The following is a 14,501-nucleotide window of genomic DNA, read 5'->3' as shown; positions in this document are numbered from 1 at the left end:
GAAGCAGTCTATTATGAATCTAGCGTGAAGAATGTAAATCTATGGATATACAGAATATTACCAAGCAACTGCGTGTCCATCACTGCGTAAATCACTCCCTCCATTGTAGACTCTCTGGCCACTTGGGTCGTAATTTGCTTTAATTACCTGTCCTCGGCCAAATAGGTCACGATTCCATCCCGTTATAAGCTCAACCTCGTGTCCCAGTTTGCGCAAGCCTTCAACTGTCTCCACTGGAAATCCTTCTTCTAAGCATATCATGGATTTCTCTGTTAGTTTGGAGTAGTCGGTTGCCGTTGCATACTCGGGCAGTGTGCGTGAGGGTCGAATGCACACTCTTGGGGCATCTAAAGCATCTTGAGCGTTGAAGCCAAAGACGCACGAGTTGAGCATGACTTGCAAGTGGCCCTGTGGCTGCATGAAGCCGCCCATGACGCCAAATGAGAGATCAAGACGGTCATTCTTTGTAACCATGGCGGGAATAATCGTGTGATATGGTCGCTTGCGAGGTCTGAGCGTATTCACGTGGCCATCACGCAATTGAAACTGCGTGCCTCGATTCTGTAGAGCGAAGCCACAGCCTTTTGGAACAATTCCGCCACCAAAGTTGGAAGCAAGTGAGCAGATGAAGCTGCACGCATTCCCTTCCGAGTCCGATGTAGTCAGATATACAGTGTCCGAAGCGCTTTTGGGGTATCCGTGCTTCAAGGTAGTATCAACGGCATCCAACTTGAAGCTAGACGCTCGCTCGGCGAGGTATTTCTCGCCGAGGAAACCTGTCCAGAGCGGCCCAGAACGCTCTGGATCTGAGACATAGGCATCTCCATCGGCAAATGCATATCGGAGAGCTTCCACAATAGTATGAACATACTCAACAGAGTTATGCTGTAGACTCCTGAGAGCAGGAATCTTGCCTTCCTTCTCTAGGCTGTTGATAATTCCCAGCGCCTCTAGAGCAATGATACCCTGACCATTAGGCGGACACTCCCATAGTTTATACTCGTTGTAGGCCTGAGATATCGGTTCAACAAAACTAGTCGTATGGTCTTTCAAGTCTTGAGTCGTCATAACACCCTGAAGTTGTTGGAGAGTCTCCGTAATAGACTCTGCAACCCACCCCTCATAAAAGCCTGCTTTCCCTTTGGAAGCAATTTCTCGAAGCACCCTGGCTAGGTTAGGGTTTTTGAAGACTTGCCCAGCTCTTGGAGCTTTACCGTCTGCCAAGAGAACTTCAGCGCCGTTTGGGGAGGACTTTTTCAGTAAACCCTCACACTCTACCCAGTGTCGGGCTGTGATTTCTGATACAGGGAAGCCATCTTCACAGAGTTCGATCGACGCTTTCAGAATCTGTTCCATAGTAACTTTACCACTTCCATAGGCATCCTTTGCATCAAACCATCCGGCAACTTGGCCAGGAACTGTAACCGAGTTTGCATGCTGGGGCGGCAGTAAATTCCCGCTCAAGCCAATCTCGCGACACTTTTCAATCGTCAACGCAGCTGGTGAGCGCCCTGATCCGTTGATTGCAAACGCCTTCTTCTTCTTTTCGTCCCAGAATATCATAAACATGTCTCCGCCCACTCCAGTCGAGTTTGGTTCTGTTACGCCGAGCGCCGCCGCCGTGGCTATCGCCGCATCAACCGCATTGCCGCCTGCTTTCAAGATGTCCAGGCCGGCTTGAGCAGCAAGGGGCTGTGAAGCTGCAACAATGCCTTTCGTGCTATACACAACCGATCTGCGACTGTTGAATCGACTAAAGTCGGGATATGAGGGGTTGTATAATGCATCCGCCCCATCTTTTGAAGTAGTAATGGCAGCACCAACAGCGTCAAACGGCATGGCGAACGGCGGATATTGGTTGTTGGTTGTAATGATAGCACCAGCCTCAAAACAAAGATAGTAGACTTGGTTGTCTCAATTGACTAGATTAAATGAGAGAAATCGAAACAAGCAATGTCCTTCGGCTTCTATCTCTACTACCGAGACATTTCTGGCATCATGCTGTCCCCCACCTTAGCTATCGTGACTCAACTGCTATCCTCGGCGCCCTCCTCGCCTGTCAACTGAAGCGGGGTTGCGATCTACATCGTGTTATAGCCGTTTATACCCATTATTATGTATTCTTGGCGTGCCATTTGTTTCTCCAGACAAGCGCCACTGCGGGGGTTAGAGGCATTCGTATATGCGCTAGCGGTCGAAATATTATCCCAAGATAGAGCCATGATGATAGAAGGGGTGATCGGTTGAACAGCCGTCGGAACTCGCAGCTCATAAAACGTTACACGATAGATAGCCAAAAGTGTATAATCTTCCTTCATTGGGAAATCTGGGGTAGTTCTGAGGTTCGGCTAAAAGCAGCCGGGTTATATAAAGAGGGTGTAAGCTACTGCTGGTAGCTGCATTCGCTATATGATCATGAGATACGAACCCTTCGGGGAGATAACGGCATCATGAACCGTCTACCCTTATCGTGTCTCATGAGCGTACTTCTTATCAACGTATGCACTGTAATCTTGAACTATATGTGAATCACGCCAAGCGTTGTAAGATACCGGTGCTCAACAGCTGCAGATAGTTGGATAATTAGTCTCATGGTAGCTCAAAAGATGCTTCATAGCCTCTTTCTACCTCCCATCAATGAGCATGTATGGTTACATTCCATGTCGCTTAAAATTTAGTACACTACATGGCGGAGGTGATGATACGGGAATAATGCCATTGGATGGCTGGTGAAGAATTCCGCAGAGCATCCAGCTAAATGACCACCCTTGACATGAACCAATACCAGCTATATTTCAGGATTGTGACGTATTGCCATCTTAGAAAAGTATAAGTAAGGTAAAAAGTATCAATGCCATTAGGCCCTTTACTCTCTTGAGAAGCATCAAACAGCTCATCACAAACTGTAAAAGCACAGCTCCAATCATGGCTCAGGCTTCCGTTGATGACCCTCATGGCACAGACGATAAAGCGGCAGTTGAAGCCGTCGAGAATGACATTGCTCCCGAAAAAGAATGGGGTGTCATCGTCCAGGGAGCCAAAGAGGCCACCGATCTAGAGCACTCCCAAGGCATTCTCGAAGCCGTCCGTTTACAGTGGAAAGGCGTGGCATGGGCTTCATTTTTCTCTCTGTCCATCGCCATGTATGGGTACGATAACGCACTCATCAATAATTTCTACGGCTACCCAGCTTTTCAGAAAGCATACGGAGTGCCTGTCAGCAAGGGCTATCAGATCCCCGCCAAATGGCAGACAGGTCTCTCACAAGCAAGTATCGTGGGCATTATCCTGGGCGCCTCATTCAACGGCTTCTTTTCTTCACGGTTCGGCTACAAAAGAGTTATGCTGGTTGGCCTTGTTCTTATGGCGGGCTTTGTTGCTATTCCATTCAGCGCTCATAACCTACCGACGCTTCTTGTTGGTGAGATTTTCTGCGGCATGGTCTGGGGCACATTTGCGTCTATAGGACCAGCGTATAGCTCAGAGTGCTTGCCCATCTCGCTGCGTGGGTTTCTTACCAGCGGTGTCAACATCATGCAGATCATCGGCCAGCTCATCGCCATTGGTGTCCTTGACGGCCTTGTCAACTTGGATTCACAATGGTCCTACCGAATCCCCTTCGCCATCCAATGGATTTGGCCTGTTCCGCTCTTTGTGGGATGCCTATTCGCTCCTGAGTCTCCGTGGTATCTTGTTCGCAAGGGTCGTCTCCAAGAAGCAGAACACAGCATCCGTCGGCTTAGTTCCAAGACTGACATAAAAGTCAAAGAACATTTAGCCATGATCATTCATACTGTCAACTATGAAGAGGAGATACGAACCGGGTCTTCATATCTCGCTTGTTTCAGAGGCAGCAATCTCCGCCGAACAGAGATTTGCTGTTTGTCATTCGCTGGTCAAGTCTTTAATGGTATTTTTATGATGAACCCGGGAACTTATTTCTGGGAACAAGCAGGTTTATCTGCAAACAATAGCTACAAAGTCTCTGTGGCCGCTACTGCCATTGGCCTGCTCGCAACCTTTATCGGCTCAGTTCTCATTGCCCATTTAGGTCGTCGCAATCTTTACCTCTGGGGCATGATTTTCATGACTGTAGTGAATACTCTCATCGGCATCTTGGCTACGGTCCATGCCAACGAAGGAACAAAATGGGGACAAGTAGCACTCACTATTCTATGGGTATTTTGCTACGACATCTCCGTGGGCCCCGCAGCGTATGCAACATCGAGCGAAGTGTCTGCTGTCAGCTTGCGAGTACAGAGTGTGGCTCTAGCCAAGGTTGCCCACCAGCTTTTTGACATTATTGGAGCTGTTTTGGAGCCTTACATGATTAACCCTACTGCTTGGGGGTGGGCAGGCAAGACAGCTTACTTCTGGGGTGGAACATCACTGCTTGTTACTCTATGGGCGTTCTTTCGATATCCCGAAACGTTCAAACGATCTTATGAGGAGCTAGATATCCTATTTGAGAAAGGGATATCTGCACGCGACTTTAGAAAGTACAAGGTTGACGCTTACGACGATGGTCAGCCGTTTCAAGAGAGAGCGGTTCACTAATTGTGGCACACAAAACTGATGGCTTTCCTATTCAAGGTTTTTCTTTTCGTGGGAAACTAATAATGATAACTTGCGTTTGTTGTATATCGACATTGTAATTAGCCTCGTAGGCCTCTCAATACTTTGAAAATTTGTTTCCTGCCATCCCATAGCGGATACACGCCCAATATGAGCAGACTTGTCCAAAGCCATATCAGCGACACCACAATCCACGACCTGAAAAACTGTTGATGTGATTAGATATTGCATATTAGTATGGCGCGGGTGTAACTCACAATTTTACTGAATATGTATTTCGCTCCATACATTGGCAGCGGCCAGAGAACCCAAAGACCAAAGAATGAGAAAAGCGACCAAAACAACGCATATCTTTTCCACCTCAGATCCGTTTGGTCGTAGACAATCTCAGAGGAACTGCTAAGGACACCCCCTTTTCCGCCTTGCCTACTTTCAGGTTCTTCGGTCGGCACATCGCTATCTAGTAGCAGCTTTTCTTCGGTGAAGCGCGCCCAGTCATAGTTATCCGGCCAAATGAATGACAAGATAACCGTGTAAAGCAAAGGACTAAGTGCGGAGGCGACAGTTCCGTAAAGGCAGGGAAGTGTTTGCCCAGTGGAATCCACGGATACTTCACCAAACAAAGCTTGCGCTGTGCCTAGCCAAACGCCCAGACCAGTAGCCAAGCCAGTTACCGCCGAAACAACAGCTGCGAAGCCACTTTGTTTGTTCCAAAGTATCGTCAAGACCAAGGGGAAAATACCAGGGCATGTTACAACTCCTATTAACACAATGTTAATTTAAAGTACAACACATCGAATAATCTTCTTACCAATCATATAGAGGGTCCAGCCCATATTGATGCCACCGTAGTTAAACGCCGCAGTTAGGCCAGCTGAGATGGAGGCAAAGAGAACGACGCCCAAGTGGCTCCATCTGATGACATCTTTATTGCCTGCATTTTTGTTGATGTATGTTCTGTAAAAGTCGAATGTAAAGATGGACGATACGGCGATAACCTGAGCAGAAAGCGTTGAAGTGATTGCCATGAATGTCATAAGCAAGACCGCCACAGCTCCGCCCTTTCCTGCGACTGCCACAGCTACATAAGGAAGTACCAGACCATTTGTGACTTCTAAGCTATTCATTGGCTATCATGACGGATAGATGTCAGTAAAAATTGAGTTTGCAACGAGAACAGAGACTCACACGAGGGTATGTTGGAAATATAGGAGAGCTTTCTAATCCCAACGCTGCGAGGCCCATTATAGTACCAAGGCTCCATGGAATGGAGAAGTAGGCAAATCCACCTACTACATAGCCTGGGACAACAGCTTTTGGGGATGCGGCAAATGCTTTGATGAAGTAGCTCGTATCCATCTGCACATGTTAATTTCCACGAGTACACCATAATGACTGTCAAACTTACAATAACGGCACCGAAGTTTGATACAAGAAGAATAATCGCAAAGAATATTCCTTGTTGAGAGTTCATTGTAAGAAGTGACCCTTGATAGTTCCCATCGACTGCATGTGAAGGCTGCGCCTTGACAACGAGGTCGTACAATCCGTCAATAGAGCCGACATCGTGGTGAAGGAGAGCCTTTGTCGTCAAATAGCAGCATAGAATGGCGATGACAAATGTGTGTATATAATCCGTTAAGAAACTATAGTCAAAATGGTCAGCTATGCGTTTAATCTCTTTAACAATAGACCACAAACGTTGCTTTTATGCCGCCAACAAGTGTATACAACACCACTCCAACAGGTAAAAGAAATGTGGAAGCCATGATATGTATGCCTGTTCTATGTAACGTTAATAGAGATTTTTTTGTCTGAAAATCGATTCACAAATCTTACAGGAAAGTAATCACGGCTGCAGCGCCCAGGATCATGTTGATCGTGTTGAAAAGATTGTTGACGATTGCCAAGAAAGTGAAAGTAAGATGCGCAATAGTACCTGTTTATGGCTATCAACATCCTATTCAAAGATATACGCAGCCACTTATACGTACCATATCTGATTCGAACGATTTCAAGGACTGTGTGGGCTTGTGGTATACGCTTTTTGCAGACGACCCCGAGATAGGCGAAGAAAACTATCATTCTGAACACATACAGTTAGTTTGTGACAGGTATTGTGATTTTTCAACGATTTTTCACTTACGGAGAGCAGCCTGCCCCATACCAGAAGCCTCCAGATACTCCATAAAGATATGTCACCAACACACAGCTGAGCAAAGCTGTGCTCCATAACCACGACTAGAGCTTGTCAGCACGGTGGCTTTTGGGCGAGGAAGTTTTAACGTACAGATACTACTGCAGAGGCAACAAGACCCGTTCCTACTGATCTGTTGGCTACCATGAAGCTGTAACGCCCTATCGGTCAGTCGCCGCTAAAGAATTTGAGGTGGGCGGCATCTCGCTTACGTTTCAACGTTTGAGTTATCTTCATTGAGGGTTTTCTTTAATAGTCGCGTTATTCCAATCATTCCTGTTCATCTTAGCTCTGGTAATCAAGCTCTATTTGCGAGAAGTAACATACCGAGTGCAAATACTAGACCAACTGCAACAACAACCACGTAGCCTGCAGCCTCGGGGAGCGGCGAAGGCACGACGCCGTCATTATCAGACCTAAGCAACAGACTCATTGTTAAAACTGATCAATTGTGCATCTATACCCAAATTCAAAGATTTTCCAGATATAAATACGTACTCGTTCAACAATATAAGTAAGAGATACCGAAGTAAATGTGTAGTTGTTCAGACGAGCGTCATCATAGATACACATGACGTGATGGAATAAGAGCCAAGGCGTCCTCTTTCCTCATGTATATGAGGCCATAAAAGCTAAATATGTCGTCAATAGACAGACTCCATAGCTACACTTATCGGCCAGGGTATTATTAACTTGTTCTACACAGACAGCTGCGAGAATCTCAGTACTCGTTACAGTTTGGTAGTCAATGTCATATAGATCTGGTGCATCAATAATATGTCATATTTCGACCAATCAACTCAGCTTTTACATATTACTTATCAAGCTAAACATTTCTTTGAACCAGTTAATTGGCTGCAGTGTTTATTCCTTGATATCACGACATCTGCTGGTGAATGATGATTACCGAATTAGGAAATTTTCTGTGAAGCTAAATCATGGTAGTGGATACGAGCGCTGGACACTACACCATAAGAAAGAAGCACTCGCGATAGCTTAACTCGCTTTTACTTAGTAGCTGGAACTACATTAACTCATGCGTGAGTTGGAATTCGGGGACTAAACATGACACAATATGTGGCGCTGAATACCGCTTTTGAGGCGTAAACTAAGCTTGAATATAAATTTCCAGCTTTCTTCATTTAATGTTAACTTCACTTTGACTTTACCTTGGCGAAGATGTCACTCTTCTGATAGCAGTGACAACAGCCTCAGCTTTCGCAGCTGACGTGGACATACTGGTATACAGGAGAGTTGCCTATTCTGCAATATACCCAGTTTCGCTGATGGCTCGTACGACCATAGTTAAATAATGGCCAAGGTGAGCAAGTACATGTAACTATCAGCAAAAAGGTTATATGTTGATAAGACAATCGGCATGCAGAGATATTTAAAGCTTACTGAGAAGGCGGGGCAGTTTGCAGCTTATGGAAGCTAACATTTTGGATAAACTCAAGATTTGGGATCAAATGCATACCTAAGCATGCTGTGTCTAAACAAGTTGATGAGAATACAAACATCTAGGGCGGTAATTTAAGCTAAACGTAATTTCTTTTTCTTGCTTTCTATCTTTACCTATCGTAGGCTCCATTATAGACATATCGCATAATATTTTATTCTATTCAACGACTCTGACCAGCTCTGTTCTCGTGATTTCTCGGATGGGTGAAGTGTACTTGTCACTGAGGGCTAGCATCCTTGATTGCAGCATGAAGATATAGACATTAACACAAAGGTTGTATCTGAAAAGTCTTAAATTATTAATAGTAATCGCCTAGATCATGGTGACTAAATTCTCCAGATACGCCAGGTTGGTGACGGATGGCTCAACAGCCGAGCTTGCAACACTTTGATCGATAAATGTCGCCAGCCACTTTGGATTTTCGTCCGCTAAGGAATTGTCAACAGCATATCTTTACGGGGGAGAATTTCCAGTAAAATACACACCTAACCAATGCCCAGCTTTTGGTACATACATCGTCTTGACAGAAGTCGCTGTAGGACCCCATAAAGTCTGGCTAAACTCCTCCGGGACCATACTGGCCTCTCCCCAGAGCACAGTCAAGGGAATCCGAATTGGATCGTCTCTCAGCGACTTGAAATATTCAATCTCGCGCCAAATATTACCGTTCAAAAACTCTGTCATTGAGCGCAGGTATCCTGGCTTTGAGAGCGCGGCTGCGTAGCGCTCGACATGATCAGGCGATATGAGAGCGCCAGCGGAATAGGAACTGTGCCAGAAATACCAGTTCAGAAATTCCCTCTCACGTCCACGGATAAGGAATTCGGCCGCTTCAGGAACAGAAAAGAGAGCTAGGTGCCAGTGCCCATATATGTTTTTAGAAGGATCCGGGTTTTGGAAAATCTCGTGTCCAAACGCTGGAAGAGCGTATTCTCCAACACTTAGGGATGCCACGCGATCTGCATACTTCCATGCCAGCACGGATCCAACCGAGGCACCTTTGTCATAGCCGAATACAGCCACTTTCTGGATATGCAAGAAATCTAACAGTGCTATGATGGCTGCAGCCGCTGATGCCGAATCATAGGTTCCCGTTTCACTTAGGGTCGACTGGCCCATGCCAGGTAGATCCGGGGCAATGACGGTATACTTGGAAGAAAGGAGCGGGCCTACTTTGTGCCACATGAGCTGCATTATGTTAAACAGCTATCCTTTAAAGGACCAAGGGGGAAGCAAAAGTAAAAGAGTATAATCAGCTTACAGAATGCTGCGGACAACCGTGTAAAAGCAAAATGGCCGGGCCGGTGCCGTCGTAGCGGGCGAAGAGGCTAGTGTCGGTTGTCTTGACCCGAATCGAGGGCCATTCGTCAAAGGGCAGCGCCATGTTTTCAGAAATCGTTCAATTCTGAGATATCTTCAAATGGTATTTCTTAAAAAGATTTAGACAGTTTGAGAGGAAAAATCCCAAGGAGTCTTCACGTTTTATACTTATCATGATTCGACGGGCGGTTGGTATAAGTCGTTTGGCGCCACGCCATGGTGGAGTGGGACGTTGACTAATCCGAGATGATGCTGCTGTTCGGATCCGGAATTCCAGTTTTCCGCTACTCCCTTGCTTAAATAAAACTGCTTATAATTAGAATTGCACGAGCATTTACGCAGTTCCGCCATGGCCCGAGGCGTATCCGGATCCGAATCTGCGCGCAGGCGTCAGTTCTCCAGCTGCGACTACTGCCGCAGAAAGCGTATCGCATGTGATGCTTCTCAATTACAAGGGCGCCATCATGCATCTTCCAGTGGTTCCGACGCTGGCTCACCATCGCCACAAGTTCAGTGCACAAATTGTTCGAAGCGAGCCCTGCCATGTACCTATGAGGTAAGTCTGATCCTTTGCTTCCGACCAAAGTTTCCTCCTGATGATCCATTCTAGTGGATTCGGAACCGAGGAGGTACGAATACAACGGCAGTAAGAGGTGTGAACAGGCCAAGGACTCGCCAGCTCTCTCGCCGCTTGGCATCGGATCGTCTTCAAACGGGAGCGACTGTGATAGTCAATAACTCAGAATCTCCTGAAGAGATACAGCATCACGAAATAGAGCCAGCTGGTACCGCAGAAAATGATGGTTATACGCAGTTTGTCCCGACTTATTCATCTACTGCTGCTGATTGTCCAGTTACTGATACTTAATAATATAGACTCATACCTAGTTCTGAGTTATCCCAGCAAATCGAGGCCGAAGCATTACATGACCGGCTATGGACAGTCTTTACTCTCATATTCGAGCCTGTCCTCACTCTGTGGACCGGCCCTGACTGCAGTCCCTATGTGGTGCCTGATCATGTAAGTAGTCTCTTTGATATGCGGCGATTACACATTCGGCAAACTAATTACAAACTAGATGACTGGCCTCACAATGCTGCAGCTAGTTGTGTCCCTTGACTGGGCAAATTGTGCCTGCAGCACCGACCGCCAGATACAGATGACCCACCGTTGCCCAAGAGGCGATCGCGCGATTCAGTTAGCATTGATATCAGCCGTGCACGCCTTCTCTTGCCGCTGGCTTCCATTAGTGGCGGATGATACAATTGATACCCAACAGCTGCTTGTGCTCAGCACTCATCTCTGGAACGACGCCAAGTCGAGAGTCATGGCCGTCTTTGACAAGCTGAGCTACCAAACTGTTCTTGCTTTGTACCTATTTGGTCTAACTCCTGTATCTGGGGAGGCTTCCATAGATACCGAAAATGCTCACTCGGCTGGCGAGGTTAGCATCGATATGGCGCTTCGCCAAATCCATAGGCTAAGGGTAAAACGACGTGATTTCCGATTTTCTGGAACTGGCCTATCGGTTGGTAAAAACGATGGAGAAGGCCCGAATGATTACGCCTCCGTCAACGAAGATTTCATTCATGCCGAAAATATGATGTATTGGGCCGGAGTAGTATTCGATACTTCTTCGTCAATGACTAGAGGGTGCCCTTCTATTCTCTGCAGTGGTGTGTTTGGCTTTGAGGGGGAGCCAGTATTTTGCCTCATGAAAGCTCGAGTTCAGCTATTCCATGAAAGCACAGAGACATGGAGACAGAACGAATTTGTTCCAACAAGCCATGATACACTATATATTGTCCATCGGGCATCCACCTGGAAGGGATATGTGTGGAAACTCATTGGAGTTCTGAGAGAAGCTATGAACCATGGCTACGGAGAGTCCGTCATCGCCAGACTGCAATTCCTCATTGCGGAGGCCCTCAATCGCTTTGATAGGACCTTTAAACCACTTCTTGCAGCTTGCGAGAGGCATATTATGTATTTCAGTAAAGATGCTCGACTATGCTATTGTACGTGTAAGTCATCTGGAGACGCACAACTTCTAAACTAACACTTTGCAGACCTTCTGCAATTGCACTATCACATGGGACTACTCCTTTTGTGTACCCTAGCTGCCTCTATTGAACGGATGGATATTGTTCCAAATTTCGACGCGGTCCGTCGCGAGTCTGTCCACGTCATCTTTAGCACCATAAGTTTTGGTCTCAGCTGTCAGGTTGCCCTCGGCAAAAGCGAAACTCGGCGTAGCCGCAAACTCTACTCATTGATTAGCCTGGATCCATATCCGCATCATATTCTTGCGTCACTACAGCTTGCTGCCAAGGTTTTGCTAATCTATCTGAAGCGAGATGAGATAGCACAAGACGCGTTTGATAGCTTTTGTCGAATCGTGTTTGATGCGCTTGATGAATTGCCTCAGTGTTTACAGTCAGTACAAAGAGTGAGGAAGCTTTTGCACGACTCTCTCAATGATACTAGCTCGGATACACTACGTCGGCCGGCTATGGGCCTTGCGAGACAACAGCGCCAGCAAATAACCCGCAATGAGCATGAGAATGGCAATGAATACATACCTGGCGAGGAGTCTTACGGTGATATCACAGGCTCGGATCATTTAGGATCTTTTGTTACCAAAATCGACGAAGCAGGACATCGCTGCCAAGCAAAGACACTCTTCGCCAGGCCTCCAATAGTACTTGGTACAAATTCTTAGCAGCCTTTTCGATTATGAAGAGCAAAGTCAGAGATCACTGTGGGCACGGATATAAAGTTTGAGTTACAATTTGAGCCATAGTTTCCATGACATTTGTGTATCTCAAGCAACAAATAAGGCGCTATAGTACAGCTCATGTTTTTGTCTGCATATATTTCCAAATATGGGGAAAGATGGTCGAGTTTGTGGGTAAGCACATGTATGTTAGTAGTGCCCATACTGGCTAGTATTACTGTGGTATTTGCACAACGAAACGACCGACGACATCGCCATGCTTCACGCGCTGGAACAGCTCGTCGATTTTCAAAAAGTCAAAGACTTCCACTTTCGGGGTTATTTCCTTTTTCCCAGCTGATATCAGCAGGTCCTTCATTTGCTCTTTGGTTCCTACGTGGCAGCCCTTGATAGTCAACCCTGTGTCGCCATATCAGCATAATCTTCCTCATCTATCATGCCCTTGTAGCCAGTAGCCTCACTTACCTCTATATTCAAGATCAGTCGGAGATATCGGGAAGCGATAATCCATCCTGGTGATCCCAGCGCATATCATCGTTCCGGTAAACCGTAGGTACTTCAATGCTTGATCAAAGGCTTCAGTTGCTTCTGGAACCACTATAGCCACGTCGGCGCCTTTACCATTTGTCAATTCCATCACCTTTTTGACAACATCCTCTGTTTTGAAGTCGATAAAAGCCGATGCTCCAAGGTCGAGACTCAGCTTTTGCTTGACCGATCCAGTGTCGATTGCGATAATATTCGAATGCTTTTGATTCTTCGGATTGGAAGCAATCTGAAGTCCCAAATGTCCCAAGCCGCCTCCCGATCCAGAGATGACAAGAGTATCACCGTCCTCAAGAGCATCATCACAGAGGGATAAAGCCCCCGCCATGGTAATGCCACCACAGAGAAATGGCGCGGCATGGAACGAGGGTAGCTCATCTGGAATTGGCATCAAATAGTCCGCGTTTGCAACAACGTACTGTTGCATGGTCCCTGGCTTATCAGTGCCAGTGTTGCACTGGTTCACACACCAATTGTCACGACCCGCCGTGCAATTGTAGCAGTGGCCACAGACGCTGTAAATCCATCCAAGTCCAACCCTTTGGCCAAGAAGAGTATCTGTAACGCCAGGACCAAGCTGCACAACCTGGCCGACGCCTTCATGACAGGGGACTTCGTTGTAATGGGGATTGTTTCCCGTATAAACGTAAATATCCGAGTAACTAAAGCGCGGCGAAAGGCAATACCAAGTCAGCTGCTGCCACAACTAGCAGTTGATCAAAGAGGGTATCGCTTTTGGCTCAATATTTCGGCACTCTCATGACTGAACTCACCATATTCCCGAGCATTCCATTTTCAGCAAGACTTCATTGTCTCCGGGCTGGGCTACAGGGTAGTCCTGACGAATTTCTATCACTGCATTGGGACCAGGGTCTTTGATGAGAGCTGCGATTTGGACACTTGGAATTTCCATGATCATTTTAGAAGAAGCGTCTTAGTTATAAAGAATATAGATGGTTAAGTTTAAAGGCAACCAACATGGCTCTACATTTATATAGGTATATTTACATACACAGTATCCCGGATCATGTCACGGAACCGACATCAAACGCATTCTTACCAAACTGCCAAGGTATTCTCTCCTCACTGCGCATATGCAACATCCATATCGACACAACTCGGAAGCCAGCTAATGGGACTAACTCAGCCGGGTGTGAAGAAGCGCGGGACATTGACCGGATCCGAAAGACAAAGATACCGGAAGAGGGTTTGCGTGGCACGATTTCGGTTCCGAGCGAGAGCCACACCATCAGCGTCCACGTAAGTACATGTGTCGGACCGATGCTTACGACATAACATACATGAACTACCTAGGTACATCACAGTTGCTTTACTGCAAAATTCTAGGGCCTCAAAATTTTTCAGCGCGGTCCGAGCAGAAAAAGTCAGACAAGGCCGAACACGCGCGCAAACTGAAGGGCAGCACCTCTATACAGGAAGAGAGTGCATAGCCGATCCGGCTATCAGTCGGTTTACTGGTCGATAAGATACCGAAACTTGGAGAAACATAAAATAAAGTTTGGAGCAAGCATAAAATAACGTTTAGTGGAGAAGAAAAAGGGGGGGCCTCAGTTTGCTATCACGCTCGGCCATGTAAGAGTCATAAGCACAGAATACTCGGTTCAAAGACTCATAGATAGGATTATTTGAGAGCAATAAGATT

General features: G+C 46.5%; 6 protein-coding genes across 6 annotated transcripts; 2 read left to right on the top strand and 4 right to left on the bottom strand.

Moving 5' to 3' along the window:
* Positions 1 to 57: 57 nt before the first annotated feature.
* Positions 58 to 1,839, bottom strand: TGAM01_v201333 (gamma-glutamyltranspeptidase; the record flags this gene model as incomplete). The annotated part of the gene is made up of 1 exon (XM_018804695.1): positions 58 to 1,839. One exon carries the CDS (start codon positions 1,837 to 1,839, stop codon positions 58 to 60), a length of 1,782 nt encoding a protein of 593 aa, XP_018661963.1.
* Positions 1,840 to 2,925: 1,086 nt separating this feature from the next.
* TGAM01_v201332 (hypothetical protein) lies at positions 2,926 to 4,557 on the top strand (the record flags this gene model as incomplete). The annotated part of the gene is made up of 1 exon (XM_018804694.1): positions 2,926 to 4,557. The coding sequence occupies one exon, from the start codon at positions 2,926 to 2,928 to the stop codon at positions 4,555 to 4,557; it is 1,632 nt and encodes a 543-aa protein (XP_018661962.1).
* A 98-nt stretch (positions 4,558 to 4,655) lies between these two features.
* Positions 4,656 to 7,205, bottom strand: TGAM01_v201331 (urea active transporter; the record flags this gene model as incomplete). Its single annotated transcript, XM_018804693.1, has 10 exons — positions 4,656 to 4,781; positions 4,833 to 5,335; positions 5,387 to 5,705; positions 5,764 to 5,934; positions 5,984 to 6,221; positions 6,415 to 6,514; positions 6,570 to 6,661; positions 6,722 to 6,816; positions 6,866 to 6,933; positions 7,100 to 7,205. The coding sequence occupies 10 exons, from the start codon at positions 7,203 to 7,205 to the stop codon at positions 4,656 to 4,658; spliced, it is 1,818 nt and encodes a 605-aa protein (XP_018661961.1).
* Positions 7,206 to 8,546: 1,341 nt separating this feature from the next.
* On the bottom strand, positions 8,547 to 9,618 carry TGAM01_v201330 (hypothetical protein; the record flags this gene model as incomplete). Its single annotated transcript, XM_018804692.1, has 3 exons — positions 8,547 to 8,662; positions 8,720 to 9,422; positions 9,496 to 9,618. 3 exons carry the CDS (start codon positions 9,616 to 9,618, stop codon positions 8,547 to 8,549), a joined length of 942 nt encoding a protein of 313 aa, XP_018661960.1.
* A 285-nt stretch (positions 9,619 to 9,903) lies between these two features.
* On the top strand, positions 9,904 to 12,277 carry TGAM01_v201329 (hypothetical protein; the record flags this gene model as incomplete). Its single annotated transcript, XM_024548742.1, has 5 exons — positions 9,904 to 10,110; positions 10,165 to 10,367; positions 10,431 to 10,575; positions 10,634 to 11,573; positions 11,625 to 12,277. The coding sequence occupies 5 exons, from the start codon at positions 9,904 to 9,906 to the stop codon at positions 12,275 to 12,277; spliced, it is 2,148 nt and encodes a 715-aa protein (XP_024406558.1).
* Positions 12,278 to 12,506: 229 nt separating this feature from the next.
* TGAM01_v201328 (hypothetical protein) lies at positions 12,507 to 13,757 on the bottom strand (the record flags this gene model as incomplete). Its single annotated transcript, XM_018804690.1, has 3 exons — positions 12,507 to 12,691; positions 12,758 to 13,500; positions 13,612 to 13,757. The coding sequence occupies 3 exons, from the start codon at positions 13,755 to 13,757 to the stop codon at positions 12,507 to 12,509; spliced, it is 1,074 nt and encodes a 357-aa protein (XP_018661958.1).
* Between the last annotated feature and the right edge of the window lie 744 nt (positions 13,758 to 14,501).

This window comes from Trichoderma gamsii (genome assembly GCF_001481775.2).
Source record: "Trichoderma gamsii strain T6085 chromosome Unknown Scaffold_3.2, whole genome shotgun sequence".
NCBI classification, from domain to species: domain Eukaryota; kingdom Fungi; phylum Ascomycota; class Sordariomycetes; order Hypocreales; family Hypocreaceae; genus Trichoderma; species Trichoderma gamsii.
Note: the sequence above shows the minus strand (reverse complement) of the source record. Positions and strands in the feature narration are given on the sequence as shown.